The sequence below is a fragment of the Trachurus japonicus genome, chromosome 4 (genome assembly GCF_045865225.1).
Source record: "Trachurus japonicus isolate A0001 chromosome 4, Traja_1.0".
NCBI lineage: Eukaryota > Metazoa > Chordata > Actinopteri > Carangiformes > Carangidae > Trachurus > Trachurus japonicus.
The window spans coordinates 13,558,627-13,578,100 of record NC_140910.1 but is presented as its reverse complement, the minus strand read 5'-3'; the positions used below and the strand labels follow the sequence as shown (position 1 = coordinate 13,578,100).

The following is a 19,474-nucleotide window of genomic DNA, read 5'->3' as shown; positions in this document are numbered from 1 at the left end:
CTCATACCGAAAGTAAAAAGGCCACTTAACTCTAAGACATAACATTTACAAGGTGTGATAGAGGACTACATGCAAAGATTAATTTAAAGGTCTTGTATATAAAAAAATAATACTATGGAGAGCCAGAATGATTTAACGCTGTTCAAAAGAGCATTTAAGACTGATTAAACAAATGCATAGCCTTTTAAAACAAGAAATCAATGGGACATATTTAAAAAAAAACATGGATTAAAGTCTACATAAGAACAGTTTCCACTGGTGGTTTGCTGATGAACGTCACATTATCTAAACACAACATGTTCAGGAAAACTGCTGTAGTGTCATAAATGTGTGGAAACGTGCACACATGCATTTAATCTTTACACAGGAAAAATACCAATGGCTAGAAATAAACCCAAAAATAGAAAAAAAGGAAAGAAATTCATGACCATTGTTCTCAATTAGCTAAGTTAGGTTTTGGTTGCTGTATTAGTTGCGTTTCTTTCCCTCCTTTCTTTTTCCAAAGGCACTAAAAACAAAGGACCTGTGTTTTGATGTCAGTGTGATCCAAACAGCACCTCCGACAGTCCTTTAACTTTGCCCTGAACTTGATACGAGTAATGAAATGTAGTAAGATCAAGGATGTAAACATGTAAAGACAAGGACCAAACTTGGGATTGGGGGACGTGTTTGCCAGCATAGAGTGAAGAACAAACACACATATTTGAGGGGAAATGTAGCAGAACGATCCTGCAAACAGTCAAATAGCACATATTTGTCATTCACAATAAAAATGTATTTTTTTCTACAAGACAATGGGACTGACGATACTTGTTTGGTAAGGATAAATGTTTGGTACCAAGGGTTCTCCAAATAAGTCATTTTCCCTTGACGGTTTCCCTTTCGCTCCAGGTCTTTCCCTCATGCTGTCCAGTGTATTCTGGATTAAACTCCACCTACATGTGTGGACTGTGGCCCAATCCAAAACAAGAAGCCAGCCTTGTCTCAGTAGATTAAACGCCAGTCAACATCAACCCATTAAATACTAAGAAAGAAATCCAATCAGAGCCATTGTGAATGATCAGGATCACAGGGTCAGACCAAGCTTCAAAGCACAGACAAGTTTCACATTCTCAAAGACACGAGGGCAGACATAAACAATAGGACAGTTAGTGACGTTCGAGGAAAGACGGAGACGCTGCCAGCAGCGTCGTCTAGTCGTGAGGCGTTTACAGGTGCCTAAAGACTTAGAAAATAAAGTAAAGGGCTTAACATAGTAAGACAAACACGCTCAGAACTAAATGAATATATGGCTGTTAGGATATTTAGCAGTTTAACAAATAGGCTTGTCTAGCAATATGTTGCTATTGCATTTTATAAAGACTTTTTGGCTCTGTCTCTTCTATTAAACAGACCAGCACACAACCATTAAACGACTAATCATTACGCATTTCTACACGCCTGCCTTAAGTGACAAAAAGGTGCAATGTCTGCTTTAACTTTGGGTCTTTGTATAACGGTAGAGTTAAGTCTGTCACACACACAACAATATCATTTGAGGACCAAGGTGCAATTACGTTTTTCTCACTCATTCTGTAAGCACTTCTACTACTAAATTTACTGTTCAAATCTGAGACTAATACAAATCAAATACTGAAACAATAAGAAAGGAACCTACTGTTGGCTTCTGAAGCTATATTCGTCACAGCTTACAAAAACAGCAATAACAAATAGGCCAAAACCTGAAAATGGTCTAAATCACATGTGAGATCAATTTTGGCTCATTTTATATTATTAAAAATGTGGAGCAGATTTCATTTTCAGGATCCACTAAAATTATATTTCGGGTCAAGTGTTGTTGAGGTTTAGTTTGAGTGAAAGTAAGTCTCAGTCACACCAGCAGGGGGCATCAGAGATGAGCTCCAGTTCTTTTGAGTGGCACAGAAAGTTTTCAGTTTTGAAATGAGTTTAAAAAAAAATTCAGTCAACATACTTGACATTACTGTGAGGATGGAGTCAGCCTCTCCAGCCTGAAAACTGACTGTCCAACAGCTGACCAACCTGAGCTCTGTACAGACTGCAGTCACACAGATAATGAGGATGACATGATAAATGCACCATCTCTGGCAATTCTCTTTACTATATCAGTAATTTGTGGTTAAAGAAAAAAAAATATTGCTTAAAAAAGTTTCATGAGTTAGTCCTCAAGAAATGTTTCTGACTGTCAGAAAGCGGGTAACAACGTTTTGTGTCCATCTTAGTCTAGGTCCTTTCACCTTTGGGTGGAACAGGTTGATATATTACGGTCTGGATTTGAAATGTTACCATCTTCCCCAGAACTCTAGATGACAAAAAAGTGCTTGTCTGTGAGGATGACACTGGAGCTGAAGGTCAAAATGAATCTTCTGCGGACCATCCCTTGGCTTCACTCTCCTCCCTCTCTACTAACTCTACTTGCTTTCTCCTCTCCATCAGCCTCCTCTCAGCTCCCTCGCTCTCTTTGTATTAGTGTGGCAGTGGAACGAGAACCTCGACATAGTTGAGAGGGAAGAATCCCGACTGGCCGTTCAGCATGCCCTCGTACCAGTTCTCGTCGATCTGATTGGTCAGGGTGATGATGTCGCCCTCGCGGAAGCCCAGCTCTCCCTCGTTCTCTGGATCAAAGTCGTACAGCGCCTTACAGCTCGGCTGCTCGGGGGCTGAAAAAGCATAGGTAAGGAGAGAAGAGATGAAGATGATGGACAGAATGGCAGGAAAACTTCAGGTCAGGATGCTCTCACACTGCAACAGGCCACGGCAGTTCCAGTTATGGAAAAAGGTGAAGCGTGTATTGTTCTTCACTTTTTTCTATACACGTTAGTAAAACATTAATGTGTGGTTGAGTTAAAAAAGCTGCAACAGAGCAGCAGTGCAAACAAACTCTGGGTTTAAATGTTAACCAAAAACCACAGTATCCTATGACAACAGGTTTCTGTATCACTGTTCTCCTCCCTCCCTGTCTGTGGTTTCCTCCATCTACCCGTTTTCTCTGTGACCTCACAGAGATCGGCAGAGGAGAGTGGAGCTCCATGCACAGACAAACTAGCCTGTTTTTCTCGCCAAACAATTTTCTCATTGTATCAAGTTTACCCCACAGACTGCTGGGTAGGCTCGAGACGGGGAAAGCTTTGGCCTTCATTCTCTGTGTGTGTGTTATTCCCTGCCATGTCAGTTTGGAAGACCAGCAAAAAATATTTAAACATTTAATGAAATATGACCAATTTGTAGCAGCTGTACCACAATAACAAACATCTCTCCAGAGGAAGGTTATATTACGAGAGGGACTTTGGGTGCAAAAGGCATTTGTTTATTCTAGCTATTCAAAAGACCATCAACACAGAAGTTGTGCTGCGTGTTCACTAAGATCAGCACCACTTCTGCTTCTAAATGAAAACATTCACATTTGAAGATGTTCACATTCTAAGAGCCAGACTTAAAACTCACAAATCTTAACTCTGTTATTCAAGCTAAAACAGCTCATAGTACTGTTTCTAACACTTATGTACATTGATTTTGACTGACAACCACTGTAAGTAAAATGTGTATTTAATCATAATTCTAGCACTAGTGCTTTAGTTGGTTAATAGCTCTGAAATTGCACACTGCCCAGGCCACCAGTCTAAAAACGATGGTGCAGTTAGCGGTTGACACTGCTCCTAAATAAGTAACACTGGTCACAGAGAGAGATCTGCAGCTGTCCTCTGTGGACAAACTGAGTAATACTGATTCTTAAAATAATATTAATGGTGATATTAGTTATAAATTATTGTTAAATATTAAAACAGTGAACTACAATACATAAATTCATGTTAGAGGACATAAATCACTACACAACAAAATGTCACTCATATAAATGTATTTTGCAATATGAACATTATGTAGTTTCATCATTTAAAGGCTGATACTTATCTATCTCTACTGTTTTGAATGTGAAACAGCGAGTTATTGGCTGTGTTTGATCTGTACTACGATTGACATTTGAATTAACAGAATCCTGATTGTTCTTTCAACATATCTTAAATCAATAGGTGTTACTCAAATGTAAACTGAACCAACAGTTGCAGAGCTGTACTAGGGTGTACTTGGGCAGGGCAGGTTTCAGTATCTTAAGAACAGGATGTTAATTTCACACAAAAGCACGTATAACGCTGTTAAACTACACATGCATCATAGACCACAACTGTGTGCCGAACTTGTGAGAAGCGACTTATACAACACTTCATACATATCACATGAGAGGCTGTACAAACACAGAGAACCGTTTCAAGACCACAGCTGAAAACGGTGACACTGAAAAATGGCCCACACACAATCTTTGACTCACACAATGTGGGTTTCCGAAAGGACAATCTGGCCAAGTGAAAAGAGGGCTCTGATGATGTCACGGGAAAGAGGAACAAGGTCAGTTGGAGAAAGGCCATTCAGACGACAGGACAGGACAGGACAGGACACACACACGCATAAATACTCACTCGCACACTCATTCCTCCCCCTGAAGCTGACACACACATCCATTTTCTCATGGTCAACGACTGAGTGTATTTGAGAGTCAAACATTCAGTGCATGCCACCAAGCCTCACAAACACACTGGAGAAAAGACAAACAATTGTGCGCTGAATGTTCTTGACATATTTGTGTTCAGTGGCAATGGTATTCACGTGATCGCGTTGGCCATGGTGGCAGAGTTTTTGGACTTCAGAGGCTGTCATATTTTCTAGGAAAGAAGGCATGATACTTTGGCTGGGTGCATTTTCTGTGTAAAAAATAGCTGGATGTTCGGTGGTTGTTGATTTCTGGTATGGCAGCTCTCTTCCAGAGCTCTTTTGTGTGGCTTTGACAGTGATGTAAGGCAGTGTGTTTGGAGGAACACAAAATAATGACAGTGTTTTTGTTGTTCTTTGCTTTGTCAAGACACCGTCTGTTCGTCTGAGTCAGCCACTTCATCATTCTGTCATTCATAGTTGCTTCAAATGTATTTCACTCAAGTGTTCATGATAAAATTACAATATATTGACACTGATCTCCGCTCAGAACCTTTTGAATATTTGTTTTTTTTTTAAAAGCCTGTCAGTTCTTTCTTACCTGAATTACATGAAGGAGGAGGAGCCATTGAGGTTGGGTATCCGCCGTTCGAGTGGTTGTTGTCTCCAAAGTCAAAGATGGGTTTGGGTTTGGGTGTGTATTCACGTCTTGGTCGAGTCTGAGCATCATTCATCCTGTTCAGAAGGATAAATTAAAGGACATTCTTAAACGGTCATGATAAATTCAATTTAGTGTGTGGAGAGACTGATAAGCAGAAAGCAGTGCAACCAGATGCAGCGTACAGTTTGTTGTTATTTGTGTCAGGTTTTTGTTACTGCACCTGTCTCTGAGTTTGTCAGAAAGCTCCTCCAGCACCTGCACCGCCTGTCTGTGGTACTGCAGCTGGGACTCCACCAGAGATGAGAGCTGGCTCACCTGCTCAATCTACAACACATACACACACACCACACTCAGTTACTGTACTGTTACTGTTTTACACAGTCCAAAGGATAAACAGTATAATATCTGAGTAATAAACGCTACAGTTCAAACAGTTCGTAATAACCTCATTGCTAATGCATGGGGGATTTACTGCACATTCTAGATACCTTATCAAACAGCTCATGGGCAATAAATGTATGTTCGTCAATGTAATCACAACTCATTGTTTAGTTTAAATTATTTGGCCAAACTACTGTTTCCAAGGTCAACATCATCTGTCACATGTAGGTTTCCACATATCTAGTATTTAAACAGCCACAGGAAATAATATGAAAGAGGAAATATGGAAGAGACAGACTTCCTCCAACTGCAGTGGTCGTATTCACACTCTCAACTTGTCCTCATGTCCTCAATAATAAAACTACACCCTTGACTGCTGTGCTGTATCACAACAAAAACAAACAGATCAAGTAGATGAAATGAACAGTAACACAACACTGTGTTATGCTGATGGGTGTTTCTATTATTTTAACCACCCCTTTAAAACAAAGCAAGCAGGGTACATGACACAAACACCTCTCTGTATAATGCAACACAGTTTAACAGCACCATGATCATAAAGATAAATCAGCTTCTCCAAACTGGTTTCGACACAAACTGAACATGATAACCATTTTATCATGACCAAGGTTTTGTTACATGACTAATTGAAATTGGAGTGTATGGTCCGAGACGACACTACAGGTATGTTTACCTGCTGGTGTGTTTATCTCACGCAAATGCTCAGACTGCTGAACCCAAATAGTGATTATTAGTGAATTATTAGTCATAATTTTGTCATAAATCAGTGCAGAGCCAGTGTTATTTGTTTTTGAACTGGTGTGTTACATCAACCTCTACAGGCGTAACTATAGCCGTGTGTTTGTCCTGTGGGTGTGTGGTGGGGGAAATCAGCCTTTCACAGCCAGAGTTTGAAGTTCTGGCATGCTCTACACTGAAGCCACTGATAAAATGTTAGACATGATAGAGTCAATATCTCTAACAAGGACGCTGCAGAAATAACTGTAGAAACGCTTTGAAATGTTGTAGATACTGGGGATACATTGTTTTCCATTTGATATGATCTTTACATTTATTACGTATATACCGGTAATTGTTTTCACTGTATATTTTACAAGATGTAAATATTCCTTTTAAACAGTGTTGAGAGTAAATGTCAAAAATACCTGAGTGCCGCATAAAAAATGAATGAATGATCTTTATTGCTGATGAAATGGATAATGGCAGAGAAATGCCTGACCTTGTATGTAGTGAGAACTCTTTGCGGATAAATTTATGCTTTGGAGGACAAACGCTAACACCACACACTGAACAGAAAGAGAGGAAGTAGGTCCTCACATCAGTCTCCAGTAGGTTGTACATGCTGGTCTCGGCCACTTCCTTTGACTCATGAAACTTCTCCAGGGCCTGTCGAACCTCCTCATCTGGGATCTTTCCCTGTCGCTTTTTCTTGTAGTCGTAGTCCAGACGACGGCCTTCAAGCTTCTTAAGGTGGTGCTGAAAGGATCACAGCCACAGTTTAGTACTAATCAATATTTATAAAGGTAGAAGGATTGACTGGTGCCTTTTAATACTGCAAATAATCAACAGACTGACATTCAGTTTATTCCCTGTCATGAAATAGCTTGTTAGTGGGTCAGAAACCTGTATCTCCCTGAGGTCCTTGTCACAGAGCCCTTGCAACGGATCTATGAAGTTCTGTTTGACGTCGATATCTAAGGAGTCTTTGACTTCTGCCAATCTCTTCATGGACTCTCCGGCGTCTACTAGTGCTCCGCCTGAACCGCACAGACAGATTAAAGGCTCAGTTACATTCATAGATTTACAGTTCGCAGTATTTACACACACCATAAGTACAGAAACAGTGGCTGCTAAAACCCCACTCTCACATAGATAGAAATACAATATTTAAAATAGTCAAAAAAAGTATTTCATTAAACACTGAGTGAGTGAGCACAACCATGCACACATCATAACTAAAGAATTACACACACATCTGTCTGCCAGGAATTTATTATCTAAACCACAACACACACACATAACTTACCAAAGTTAGTGTCCTCTCCCAGTTCACGTCCATACTTGCTCATACACTCCCCTAGCAGCCCCTCAGCCTGAGGATATCCTGGGTTCTTCACCTGACCACGGATCTTAGACATGGTGTTCAACATGGACAGCTTGGCCCTGGACGCTGGGAGTGGGAGATGGAACAGATGTTAATGAAAGAGTTTAAACAGTTTCCATACATTCATGTAAACAAACACATTATGTTCTCACCTGGGTTGGGCTGAAGATACTCTGACGTTTTGGAGATTACATCCACAACTGCTTTACTGGTCACATCTACTTTCTACAAAACACAAGTACATATACATCACAGGTATGTAACAGAGCTACTGTACTGCCAAAGAGCTAACATAAAAGTGACAGAGGAAAAAAAATATTCTGTTTAAGGTTCTGTTAAGCATTACTTGCACGTTTGTTCATAGGTTCTTGCACAAAGCTAAAATAATTTTTAAAAAGACTACGTCTATACCTAAACACCTCAAAAAAAAGTTTGGAAACGTTATGTCAGTCCATCTTTTCTCCCCTTTAAAAATAGTTGACTGACAAAAAACATTGCCGTGCTTCATCTTCATTTTTTACTTTTAAAATGATCCCTCAAAGAGACATAATATCTGGGGCGGTGTTTAGCTCAGTTGGTAGAGCACCTGCCCCATGTGTTGAGGCTATAGTCCTCACTGCAGGCGGCCCCCGGTTTCGAATCCCGTGTCGGACGGCCCTATCCTGCATGTCATTCCCCCATCTCTGCCTCCCATTTCCTGTCACACTCTCAACTGTCCTATCGAATAAAGGCATGAAAACCCCCCCCCAAAAAAAACCTCCTACTCAGACATAATATCTTTCTTTTTGTACATTTATTTCTGTGGATTTTGCCTTTATCACAGTCATAGTGAAAGAGAGACAGGAAAATTGGGGGGAAAGAAGATGACATGTAGCAAAGTGCCAAGCTCAACTCCAATCCATGCTGCTGGGTCAGTGGGTGAAAGTTAAAAGGCACACGGTGTACCAGGTGAGGCACCTGGCCTGAGACAGACTGGATCTTATTTCCTCTCCCACACAGCTCACAACCTCTGTCTGGGAACTACAAGAGTTTCGCTTTCCTTTCTTTTGAACTCTGGAACTAAGTTTTGGTCATGAATGGATACTGATAACTTCTCTCTTATCTGGTGCTCTCTACGTATGGTGTCCCATTTTTATTTATGCCTCTACCTTATTTAGTAATGATACATGTAATGAATGTTAGCCTTAGTGTGCTGGAAGAACTTCCCTGAGGTTGCCAAGCCAGCTGGGTAACCAGAGTGGCCTCGTAGACTGCAGCTCAGCACTCTGCTAACCAGTGGTGGAAATACCATCACCATCAGTCAGTCAGTAAACCGGTCAGTCAGTGGCATTTGTAATTACAGGGCTGGCCCCATGTTTGTGGTCCAGACAAAAATCCAAGTTTAAATACCCACAGAATATCATGGCCACATGCACCTGATACTGGGCACTGTGTGTGCAATGGTAAATCTTCAAATTTGGTTGTTATGTCAGTCCAAACCCCCAAAATATTAATTCACTAAGATATTAGACGACCAGGAAAACCAAAAAACATTCATATTGGAATGTTTGACTGGAACGAGCGAATTCTGGCGTTTGCTTTAAAGTTTGTCAAGCATCAAAATGTTCCTATGCCGTTCAAATAAAAAGCATTTTGATTTTAAAACTTTTACGGAAATAAATGGTCACAAATTCTGAATGTCATCCACGCAGTTTTGAAAATTCTTTATTAACACTTAAAATGAAGTGCAAACAGCAAGAACTGATGTCTAACAAAAAAACTAAACTAAACAAAAACAAGTTCATGTACTGTTTAGGGGGAAAAAACAAACAAACTCCGGGCTGATTAAAGCCGTTTCCACTGAAAGATGCCTTTCTTACCCGTTCCAAGTCTCTGAAGTCATCATCGAGTTTAGTTCCTTCTGCACCTCCAACTTTCTCACTTACCATCTAGAGGGAGAGAGAGACGATAGAAGAGGGGTGAGGGAGAGAGGAGTGCAGATTATTGAATACTGCTCATAAGGTTTTCATTTAAGTGGGAAACAAGTCAAAGCTTGTGTCTAACTCATTTCACACATTCACATGCTTCTCTGTAGAATACGCATAGACATGTCTTCTTTTAGAAAAATGTGTGCGAGTAGTGCAGCATCTTGTGCTGTGTACAAATCCAACCATTACCCAGACTACCCAGCAGACTTTAAAGACGGAATTTAGAGAGACAAATAACAGATAAGCAAAACAGAAGAAACGAAGAGCAGCATGAACAGTTACACAACTCCTTCTGTTTACGCTTTGCCGGAGGAAAAAATGTAGGACCAGCTAACGCCATCGTATCTGTTTCAATACAGACAATATGCTACAACTTAAGCAGACTAAAACATGTTGATTGAAAGCACATGTATTTCCAAGTGAGATCTCACAGCATGTTTTTAGGCCACAGACAAAAGCCTAAAAAAAAAATCCAAGATAGTTTTCTGTATATGTACAGTGCGCACTACCACATACTTTCTGGCTAATTCCTTGATTTATGAGCAGTTGTGCTTTTTTAGACAAAAGTCAGTCACAGTGAATGGCAAATTGAATGAAACTGCTACTCTGGTTTTGTAATGAGACTCTGCATCTGTGCGATTTAAGATAATGAAGATCTTGCTTGCTGCTCTGTGAGCTACATGCTTTCACATCAGAGTTTCTCTGGAGGTGGCAGAAAAACTATTTCTATCACCTCAGCTAAGACAATAAAAAAGGCATGTAACACCACACCTTGATGCAGAGGGCCTCGTAGCCTGTTCTACTGAGACAAGAGCAAACCACAGAGACTAATTGGTGCTTTTATGAGGTTTGCGTCATGGTTCCACTGAAAATTATTCACAGACCCCTTTGAGGAAGTGGAAGTAGAAGATTTTGTCACATCACAACATGAATCCGTCTTGTTGTAAGTTTTAAGTAAAGTTGTAACAGGCCTGGTGTTAATCTTTAATTATTTTTGCCCTACAGTATTAACAGAGGGAGCAATTCAAGCTGCCTGAACAGTAAATGAAACACCATGAGAGACCCTTAAATACATTTGGCCTCCATTTGTTAGCTCTGAAATCTATTCTGCAAAACTCTACAGTAAATGAGGTGAGATTATGAGTATGTCATCAGGGAGGGACTCTTTTGGCAGGTTGACCCAGTTTTCAGACAAATGTAATTTGGCCTAATACTGACACATCTGCACATTGACAACATGGTATTTTCAGGTGGTGCATGACATTTATCACATATATCCAGTTCTTCGATTAAGAGATTATGCTGCCATTTTCTCTTCACTCCTTTCCTTAGTCAATTTCAATTATCTGTGATAGAGCAACAGCAGTTTGACTACTCATTTCCTTTATGACTCAAATTACAGTCGGTGACCATGCTGTGATTATAGGAATTACCAGGACTTCCTGGATCTGACAGAAATGTTCACGTAAAGAGTTTTATGGTTGGTGACATGAAGTTTCATACCAGGACACAGATTGAATATCCGTAAAGGGTTTTCTCATCTATTGCTCAGAGATTAAGAGAATAGAAAATTCTAAGAAGATGAAAGGCATTGAGGTAACTCTGACATACTTTTGCTGAACCATCTAGTTTCTGTATCTTCCCAGTTACACTGCTGAATCTCTGCTCTATACGGAAAGCACATGACTTGGGGCCTTGAGGGGATTCAGGACATAAGTGAAGATTCAGCCTCAACTCCGAGCCTAGTCAGCATTTGACTCCCTTCCTCCAAGGAAAGATAAGATTGCAGTCTGCAGTCCAAAATTTTTATGCTATCTTATCTTTTTTTTTTTTTTGCTCAGGCTTTACTTCATAATGTTACCCTTTCCTTTGGTAGTCAAAACATTAGGTTCTCAGATATGTGTAATACTTTATTTACATGAACACAGACTAAGGAGTGAGCCCAAAAACATCCACTACAGGTTATCATTTGGAAGTGTTGGTGTGAACAACACATAGATCGACACACAGAGATCAGTCTACACGCATCCTTTTCATGATAATGACTGGGTATTAGCTAAATGGTAGTGCACTAACACAAAGCATGCTCCTTGGCTCTTGTTTGGCTGCAGATGACTAAGATAGCACGCTAAGAGGAGGATTGTCTTGTGCAGAAGCTTAGATACCAAGTGCATAACAAGAGGGTAAGTAGCAGCCTATGGTAGATTCATATTGTTTTGTTTGTAATGCTACATATGGAAATTAGCTGGTTGGCAACAGTCAGTGGGTAAAACCGCTTGTCTCATATCAGATTTGTCTTAGCTGCAGCATGTGTGATGGGTCCTTTTGTTTAAGGTGTCTTATGTAATGAGAAATGTTAAATGCAGCATACAAAAGCAAGAAATGACATGTTTTTTTCTGGAATACAATTGAATAACATTGTGGGAGGAAACATAAATTACATTCTGGTTTGACACCTACAATCTAGGTCAAGGATTTTTTTTTAGATCAAAGATGGTTATAAAAAAAATAGCTCTGTCACCGCAGTATGTGAGCAAACCTCACTTCAAAAAGGAAATTATGTTGTTGTGATTGGAAACTAAAAAGGAACAGGAAGGTGTGTTAGCTATTACGGTATTACCAGCCTTACTGGTGACACAGAAGAAGCTGGCTGGCATTCTCATTACATCAGTGGAGCTTTTTTGTCTTCTCTATTCTTCTTAATTGGGTCTTGGGCTTTTCACTACTTTTCCTCCACTAAGCATTTCAATTTTAAACTTGAACTCCCTCTTGGTTAAATTGTAAACCTTCAATGATCATTTAACTAATTTAACAGACAGGAGCCTGACACTTACCAGCACTAAGGGTGAGTGATAGATTTAAAATAAAATTCACTCTAAGGGAATTAATGATACCATGATATACCAAACATATGCTCATAAATAGCCTTAAAGTCAATTAAAAACATCTGCAAACTATTTATAACCATTTAATATTAGGGAAGCTGGATAAATGATTAATGGAGAAGGAGTGGGATTAAATAAGCTTTGCTTCCTCTCACTCCTTTTCAAATATGCTTTTGTTATCAATGTTTTTGTTTTCTATTTTTGTTCTTGCTTATGTTATTAAAAACAAACACATTCCTTATTTTTACTTACATGTTCAAAATAAATACAATTCAATTCAATTCAATTCAATTCAATTCAATTCAATTCAATTCAATTCAATAAGAATATAATATAATTCCTGGTTTTGGTTGAACCAGTAAATGAAACACTCATTAAATTAAATCTCTCCCTGAATACACAATGTTGGTGTAAAGTCCCCTTGCTCAGCCACAGAAGTGCATTACACCCTGAGTTATTAAAAGAGATGAATGTCATTGTGTAAACAATGTGGACCAACCTTTGACAAAGAATAAGCTCATAACACCACACACAGCACATATCATCATACTGCTCCTCCTTCATCTTAACTGACCCCATTAGCTGCACCAGCAGCATGATGTAAGTCTAAAGCTTCTAACCCCAACGCCATCATCCCTTCACCTGCACCTGCATTATGACTTGATCTTGATTAAGAGTAATAATAACCAAAATGGGGATTACACTGAAGACCGATTATCATTCCCATAAAGCAGCTTACTCCTCCATGTCTGTACCAGACTCTAATCTAGCTTTTAGGTTTTTCTGTCAACCAATCTCTCCTGACTTAACTCTGTTCTAAGGTCCAATATGAAAAGCATTTTGGGCCAGAAAGAGTAAAGTGTGAGGCTTGCAAATTGTGGAATGGTAGTAAACCTATGCTTTGGTCCAATAAATGCATGTATACTAAAAAAGTATTTTTGTAAGATACTGTATATTTTTAGAGGAAAATACATATTTGATGCGTCCTCAAGTTAAAAAACAAAACAAAAATACTGTACAATAAAAATAACTACTTGATATCACAATTTTACTATCCCAATTCTTCACTTGAGTTGTCTAGTAGGATCCATCAATTTCTGGTGACCCATCTGGGCATCTCTGATGCAGGTGTTTCTATTGTTTAACAATGACTTGGATTATTTTTGGTGTTAAACTGAAACACTGAATAAAAGAAGACTTATTACTATATCAGTGCGTAAAATTCATTGACAAACTTAACAGTTATAAAAGCCTCTTGGATACTGTCTAAATGTATCATATCTCTTCATGATTGAATCCCTACCTGCTGTCACACCTAGATCTTTTTATGTGTCCTTTTTGCTGTCCTCTTAGTGAGACATTTCAGGTGACAAGATTTTGTGCTATTCTCAGAAAAACACATAACGGGTCAGTGAAAGAGAGGAAACAGGGATGTGCGTGCTACAAGACACAAATATAATCTCCACAGCCAACTTCCTGCACGGCTCCAGCGTAGAAAATCTGAGCTATGTCAAGTGTTATTGACTCGCATGGAGTTTTGGCAAGAAAAGGAGCTGCATTGCAGTGAAATAAAGGGAAAGCACACTCTTCTCCTCCTTCCTCTCATCATCCCTCTGGGTCACTTTCTCCTGAATTAATCCACTCAAGCTCTCTACTCTACCCTAAGTCACCTTTACTATTCATTTCACCACACTCAGTACCAACAGGCCTAACATGACAGCTTGCAAAAAATCATGTTATTTTTCCTCACAACCAAACCAATGGGGATCTGTGTCTGTTCCTGACAGGAAGCCGGGGCAGAAACCAAATGTCTTTCCTGCTTAGATCAGCAGGGGTTGGAAAGAAAAAAGAGACTCAAAAATCTCTTTAACCGTCCCCGCCCATGACTCTCTGTGAGAGCTGGCAGAAATTAAAAACATTCATACCAATGTTCAGACTATGTGACTTTTATACCTCCAGTGACCTCCATAATGCAATGGGACGTTACTGTAGCTGTTCCCCTCAGCTGCTATTGATCTGTCTCATTAAACAAAAGACTAAAACACTTGGACCTATTAAAAAAAACTCCTTACTCCTTAGGACCATTACACAAACCTAACTTTTCAGGTTTCACTGCAGCAGCCATGGAAAAGGAGAGTCTTTCTGGGAAAGTTGCCCCCGTACGTTGGAGTCATATTGTACTACTTATTTGTGTATAGTTTTTCACTGACTCACCCAGAGAGTCCCTGGGGCAAACAGAGCTGTTTACCACAGGATGTGCACTTACTGAATCTGAACTGGTGCACCGCTGGATAAGGTAAAAATGTATAGCACAGAAAAATATGAAATGCCCGTAAATGGTTATAGCATTGATAACTTTAATTATCATTGGCTAAAGTTGGTTAACACTAGTTCAACTCAAATTAATGCAAAACACGTCGAAAGGATGCCTGTTAACTTTAGGGGCTAGCTGTAAAAAGGACACGGAGTGCCAACTAAAAATAACAATGACATTTTACACGCTGGCACAAAGCACTTTAAACTCCAGCCGACTGTCTTTAACACACAATAACACAATATCTCAACACAGCTTTTGTCAACATAAGCCAATCATTAGCAGTTAGCCGCTGGTGCTAACAGAGGCTAGCTGCTAACCCATACATGACAGTTGCTAGCTAAAAAAGAGAGAGAAAAAGAAAGTTGTGCAAACCTGGCTGGCTTTATAAAACTGCTTCTTGAAGCCCGCTACAGACATCTTGAAGCCGGACTTTCTTCAACTTCCGACGCCGAAGTTTTAAAAAATAGGTCACAAAAATAACTAAAGTTTGCGTTGTAGTTGGTGAGGAATTGGACCAGTGGAGAAATGTTTAGGAGGAATCATAGGACTGCACCGCCGTCACTCCGAGTCGGGACACGCCAACTGACCACGTCCACGTCGAGGAGGATTCTCCCCCACTGTCACCACAGACACCGAGGAGGGGGTAGGTGGGGGGCGAGGTGTGCCGAAGAATAACAATAATAACCCCCCAGTATCGACAGTGTTGTCCTACGGACTATAAACCCGTGTAGAGCGAACGATCTGGGGCAGATTGGTACGATAAACAGAGGGACGATTCTGCACCAGCCACTTTGAAGAAATCAGTTTCCCCGAGTTAACACAACAGATTCAGTCAGTGGGACGTTTAGGCTGCTGCACACTGCGCCCTGCTGGAGGGACCAGGCACACACATCCACACACACAGCCGCCTGTCCTGTCTGCTGCTGCAGAAGCCTCATGTTCACACTGTTGAACCAGGAAGGACAAAAAGTAGGCTATACAAAGTAATAAATAAAACTAACGTTATAATAAACAGACTTAATTGCCATACCATACGGACATATAAATAGGCTTACAGAAATGAATAAATGCAGAAATGTAGAATACAGAAATAAATAAAAAACAAATAATAATAATAATAACAAACAAATGAATTAATTACTGTAATAAATAAACAAGTAAATACAGAAATAGCATTTTTCATATCCAAATGTAAAATATTTTGCATTTATTTAGGTATTTCATCATTTATTTCTGTACTCACTTGTGTCATTTTTGTTTTGTCTTTCAAATTGTTATATAAATGCACTTAAACCCCATTTTAAGAACCTGTATATCAAAATGGCTGTAAAATTATTTTTGACAGCTGACATTTTAACTTGAGTTTTGATTGTTGATATCCTCAAGCTAAGCTTGAATTAGTTCAACACATACCATCATCTGACATACAGCAAGCCTGCAGCATTTTGTGGTCCCTTCAGGGGCAGTTTCACAACATTGTTGCCTTATCTGGATGGTAGGCCAGCCAGGACTTGAAAACTGCTAAATGTCCCATCTTTGTTCAACCATATCTTTAGGAGGCCTGAATTTCATTTTTTTTATGGATCAAAGTCAAAGTCAATAGTATTGTGTCTTTGTGTAGTGGAAAAGTTATATGGCAGCATACAACTAAAACAAAATAATATTATGGCAAGGGAAATGTATTTTTTTGGACTGGGGATGAGATGGGAGAATGGAGTCTGGGACCTGATCAGATAGTTTTACCATCTCCCGTTGGCTGTAAACAAATTGAATTTCCTTACTAGGAACAAAAACCTATTTAAGGACCCGGTGGGGTTTATGGACCCCAGCATGGGAACGATGGTTAATGCATTATCTACCATTATGTTGGTGATACACAATATGTTCCCAATACACATCTTAACTGACCTTTTTTTTTTTTTTTTTTTTTTAATACAGGGCTGACATTGGCAGAGTGAATAAGTGCAAACTGCAAATGTTTTATTTTGATATAGAGGCTCTTTCAGTACTGCTAATACTGTATAATCCAAGTGTGTAATATCGGCATGGTGCTGTGAATGTAATCAGAGAGACCACTGAAATAGGCCCATTGTTAGGCAACACAGTAGCTAACTGAATTCATTTGACTCAAAGTGCAATTCTATGCTTGAAACGACCCCTTTACCTAAAATTGTCCTTTAATGTCAGATTAAAAACTTTTTCCAAGCATATCTTTGTATGTTAATTCTCTAAAGATCCTGTGAACAGTTATACACATCATGTCTGGTTCTCTGGACGAATTGCTTAGACCTGAGAGCTGCAGTGGAAGTTTCTCATCTCAAGATCTCTGAATCTCAGCCAGAGTGGCCAACGGGTTCTTGGTCATCTCTTTTGCCAAGGCCCTTCTTCCCTGATTGCTCAGTTTGGCCAGCAGTCAACTTTAGTTTTGTTCCAAAATTCTTTCATCTAAGAATTATGGAGGTCACTGGGCTCTGAGGAACTTTAATGCAGCAGACATTTCCAGTACCCTCCTCCAGATCTGTGTCCCAACCTTTTTATATATGGTCTATGGTCCCAGCACAGTCTTTGAGCTATGCAGATAGTTCCATTCATAAATGCCATCATTACTGAGTGAAGATGGTAAAAAAAAATTTTTTTTAAAATTAATTTAGCATAAAGTGGCACCATACAGTAACAGTGTGAAATTGGGTCTGAATACTTTCTGAATGCATCTGATCATTAAATGTACTAAACATAGTGTAAATGTGATAAATATGATCTTATATGAAAAATGTTTCTCTCTAGTCAAGCCGATTCATCCATGCAAATCAATTTCAGTTAAAAACTAGATAAAAACCAGAACAACGTTTACTCTTTATTGTAAAAAGACTTTTATTACATTCTTAAATCCACATAGTATCACCATTGTGCAATAACACTTTACTGTGTTAAAACCTCTTGGGCTTTATATCCATGACATATCATAAATTATTTCTTATTAAAATCTATAATGATTTAATATTAATAATCTTAAAATAGAGTGAAAATATCATAAACAGAAGGATCATGACAAAAGAGAAACTTTTAGGGAGACATCTTTAAAAATGCTCTTTAAAAAAAATAGAATTACATCTCTCCAAGACAAAAAGGACACTAAACTGATAAGAAAAAAAAAACAAAAAACCCAAACAGTACATATAAGGATAAAAATTAAGAAACAAAAAGATCACAACAAAACCAACACAAGATTCAGAGATTATAATCCATCTTTTATATTTATTTTACTATATTTACTTTTTTTTAAACATCCTATTTCATCTAGTACTCAAACTTGAAAAAAGTCGCAACAATGATATTAGACAGGGGTAAAATCTTTGATACTTCTGTAATCAAACATTCACGAGAACATGTACTGTACACAGTGATCAAGGTTTTAAGGTCTTCTATGTTGGTGCAAGGTGTCTTGCGAGCTAGACTAACTGCAGACACTGTAGGACAGAGAGCCCAGCTATCTCCCTGAGTAACTCTAAACGGAAATGTAAGTGCAGATCTCCAGGACTGTCCCCTGGACAGACTTTAGGCCTGCAACAACTATAAAGTACGCTGACTCTTGTGAAATCAGCATGTCTAACATTCTCTAACTTTAACACACAAAGTATTGCACTTTGTCACAATCTGTAAGTGTCGTCTGGCCATGTCAGCTGCTAGCTGACCTGTGTAGTAATTGGCTGTGTATTTGGTACGTTATATTCTAAATAAACATTTTTTTGCTGTGCTCTGAGGTTGACTATGCTGGAGTGCTCATGGAAATATTAACTATTAATACATGGCAGCAAAAGGCCCCACACACTGAGAATAATGGGAAAGACATTATTACACAATCCCACCGTGCCACAGGCTTGTGTACACAGTAAAAAGGGTAATGAGCCTTCATACTGTGTGAGATAACTTGGTGTATGGGGAAAAGCACTGTCCCAGCAGTGCAAAGCAAACCTGGCTGAAATATAAAATAAAGCTAGATATCCAACATCGGCCACATGATTGTCTTACATGCTTTAGAAAGCATTAACAGCAGTGATTTCTCAGGTTAAAACTTTTTTTTTCTATTGTAGCGTCTTCAGTATACTGATAAGACAATGTAGTTTTACAGAAACACAATATGTCGCCCTACTTTGACGATAAAGGTTGCAGCTGTACACACCCTCCTGCACCTCCAGAGACTTGACTTCAGATAGATCTGTATCTATGTGGGGCTTCCTGGGCCTTAAGGCTTGTACTGTTCTCATATGACAGAGAAGCAGTTGGAGAGGGTGTCCTCAGTATAAGTAGATCCAGCATTACAGGTTGTGTTTGTCTTCTCTCAAGATTTAAGAGCATTATTTTAAGGATTGTTTGGTCATCACTGGCCTTCAAATGTACCACTAATTGTTATATATAAATATATATATATATATATATTTTAAAGCTCTCTAGTATGAACGCAGAAATCCTAACTCAGGGGGGTAGCTGATGGCTCTGTCAACCCTTTCCCGTGCCATGTAGTGTTTGAAGAGGGTGAGGTAGTAAGGGAGTAGGAAATAAGGAACAGAGGATTGAATTCTCCAATCAGAACATCTTGGCTGTCTGTGATAGCACAATCTGCCCGACCCCGAAGCAGCG

At 39.2% G+C, this 19,474-nt stretch overlaps 1 protein-coding gene across 2 annotated transcripts; it reads right to left on the bottom strand.

Annotated features, from left to right (window-relative positions):
- Positions 1-218: 218 nt before the first annotated feature.
- On the bottom strand, positions 219-15,387 carry sh3gl1b (SH3-domain GRB2-like 1b). Of its 2 annotated transcripts, XM_085774100.1 has the most exons (10): positions 15,209-15,387; positions 9,527-9,595; positions 7,820-7,892; positions 7,590-7,733; positions 7,187-7,320; positions 6,881-7,039; positions 5,382-5,485; positions 5,102-5,235; positions 4,343-4,390; positions 219-2,678 (listed from the first exon to the last, which is right to left on the bottom strand). In XM_085774100.1, the coding sequence occupies exons 1-10, from the start codon at positions 15,251-15,253 to the stop codon at positions 2,485-2,487; spliced, it is 1,104 nt and encodes a 367-aa protein (XP_085630226.1). In that variant the 5' UTR covers positions 15,254-15,387; the 3' UTR covers positions 219-2,484. The 2 variants fall into 2 exon arrangements, with proteins under 2 accessions (XP_085630226.1, XP_085630227.1); XM_085774101.1 differs by lacking the exon at positions 4,343-4,390.
- Positions 15,388-19,474: the final 4,087 nt, after the last annotated feature.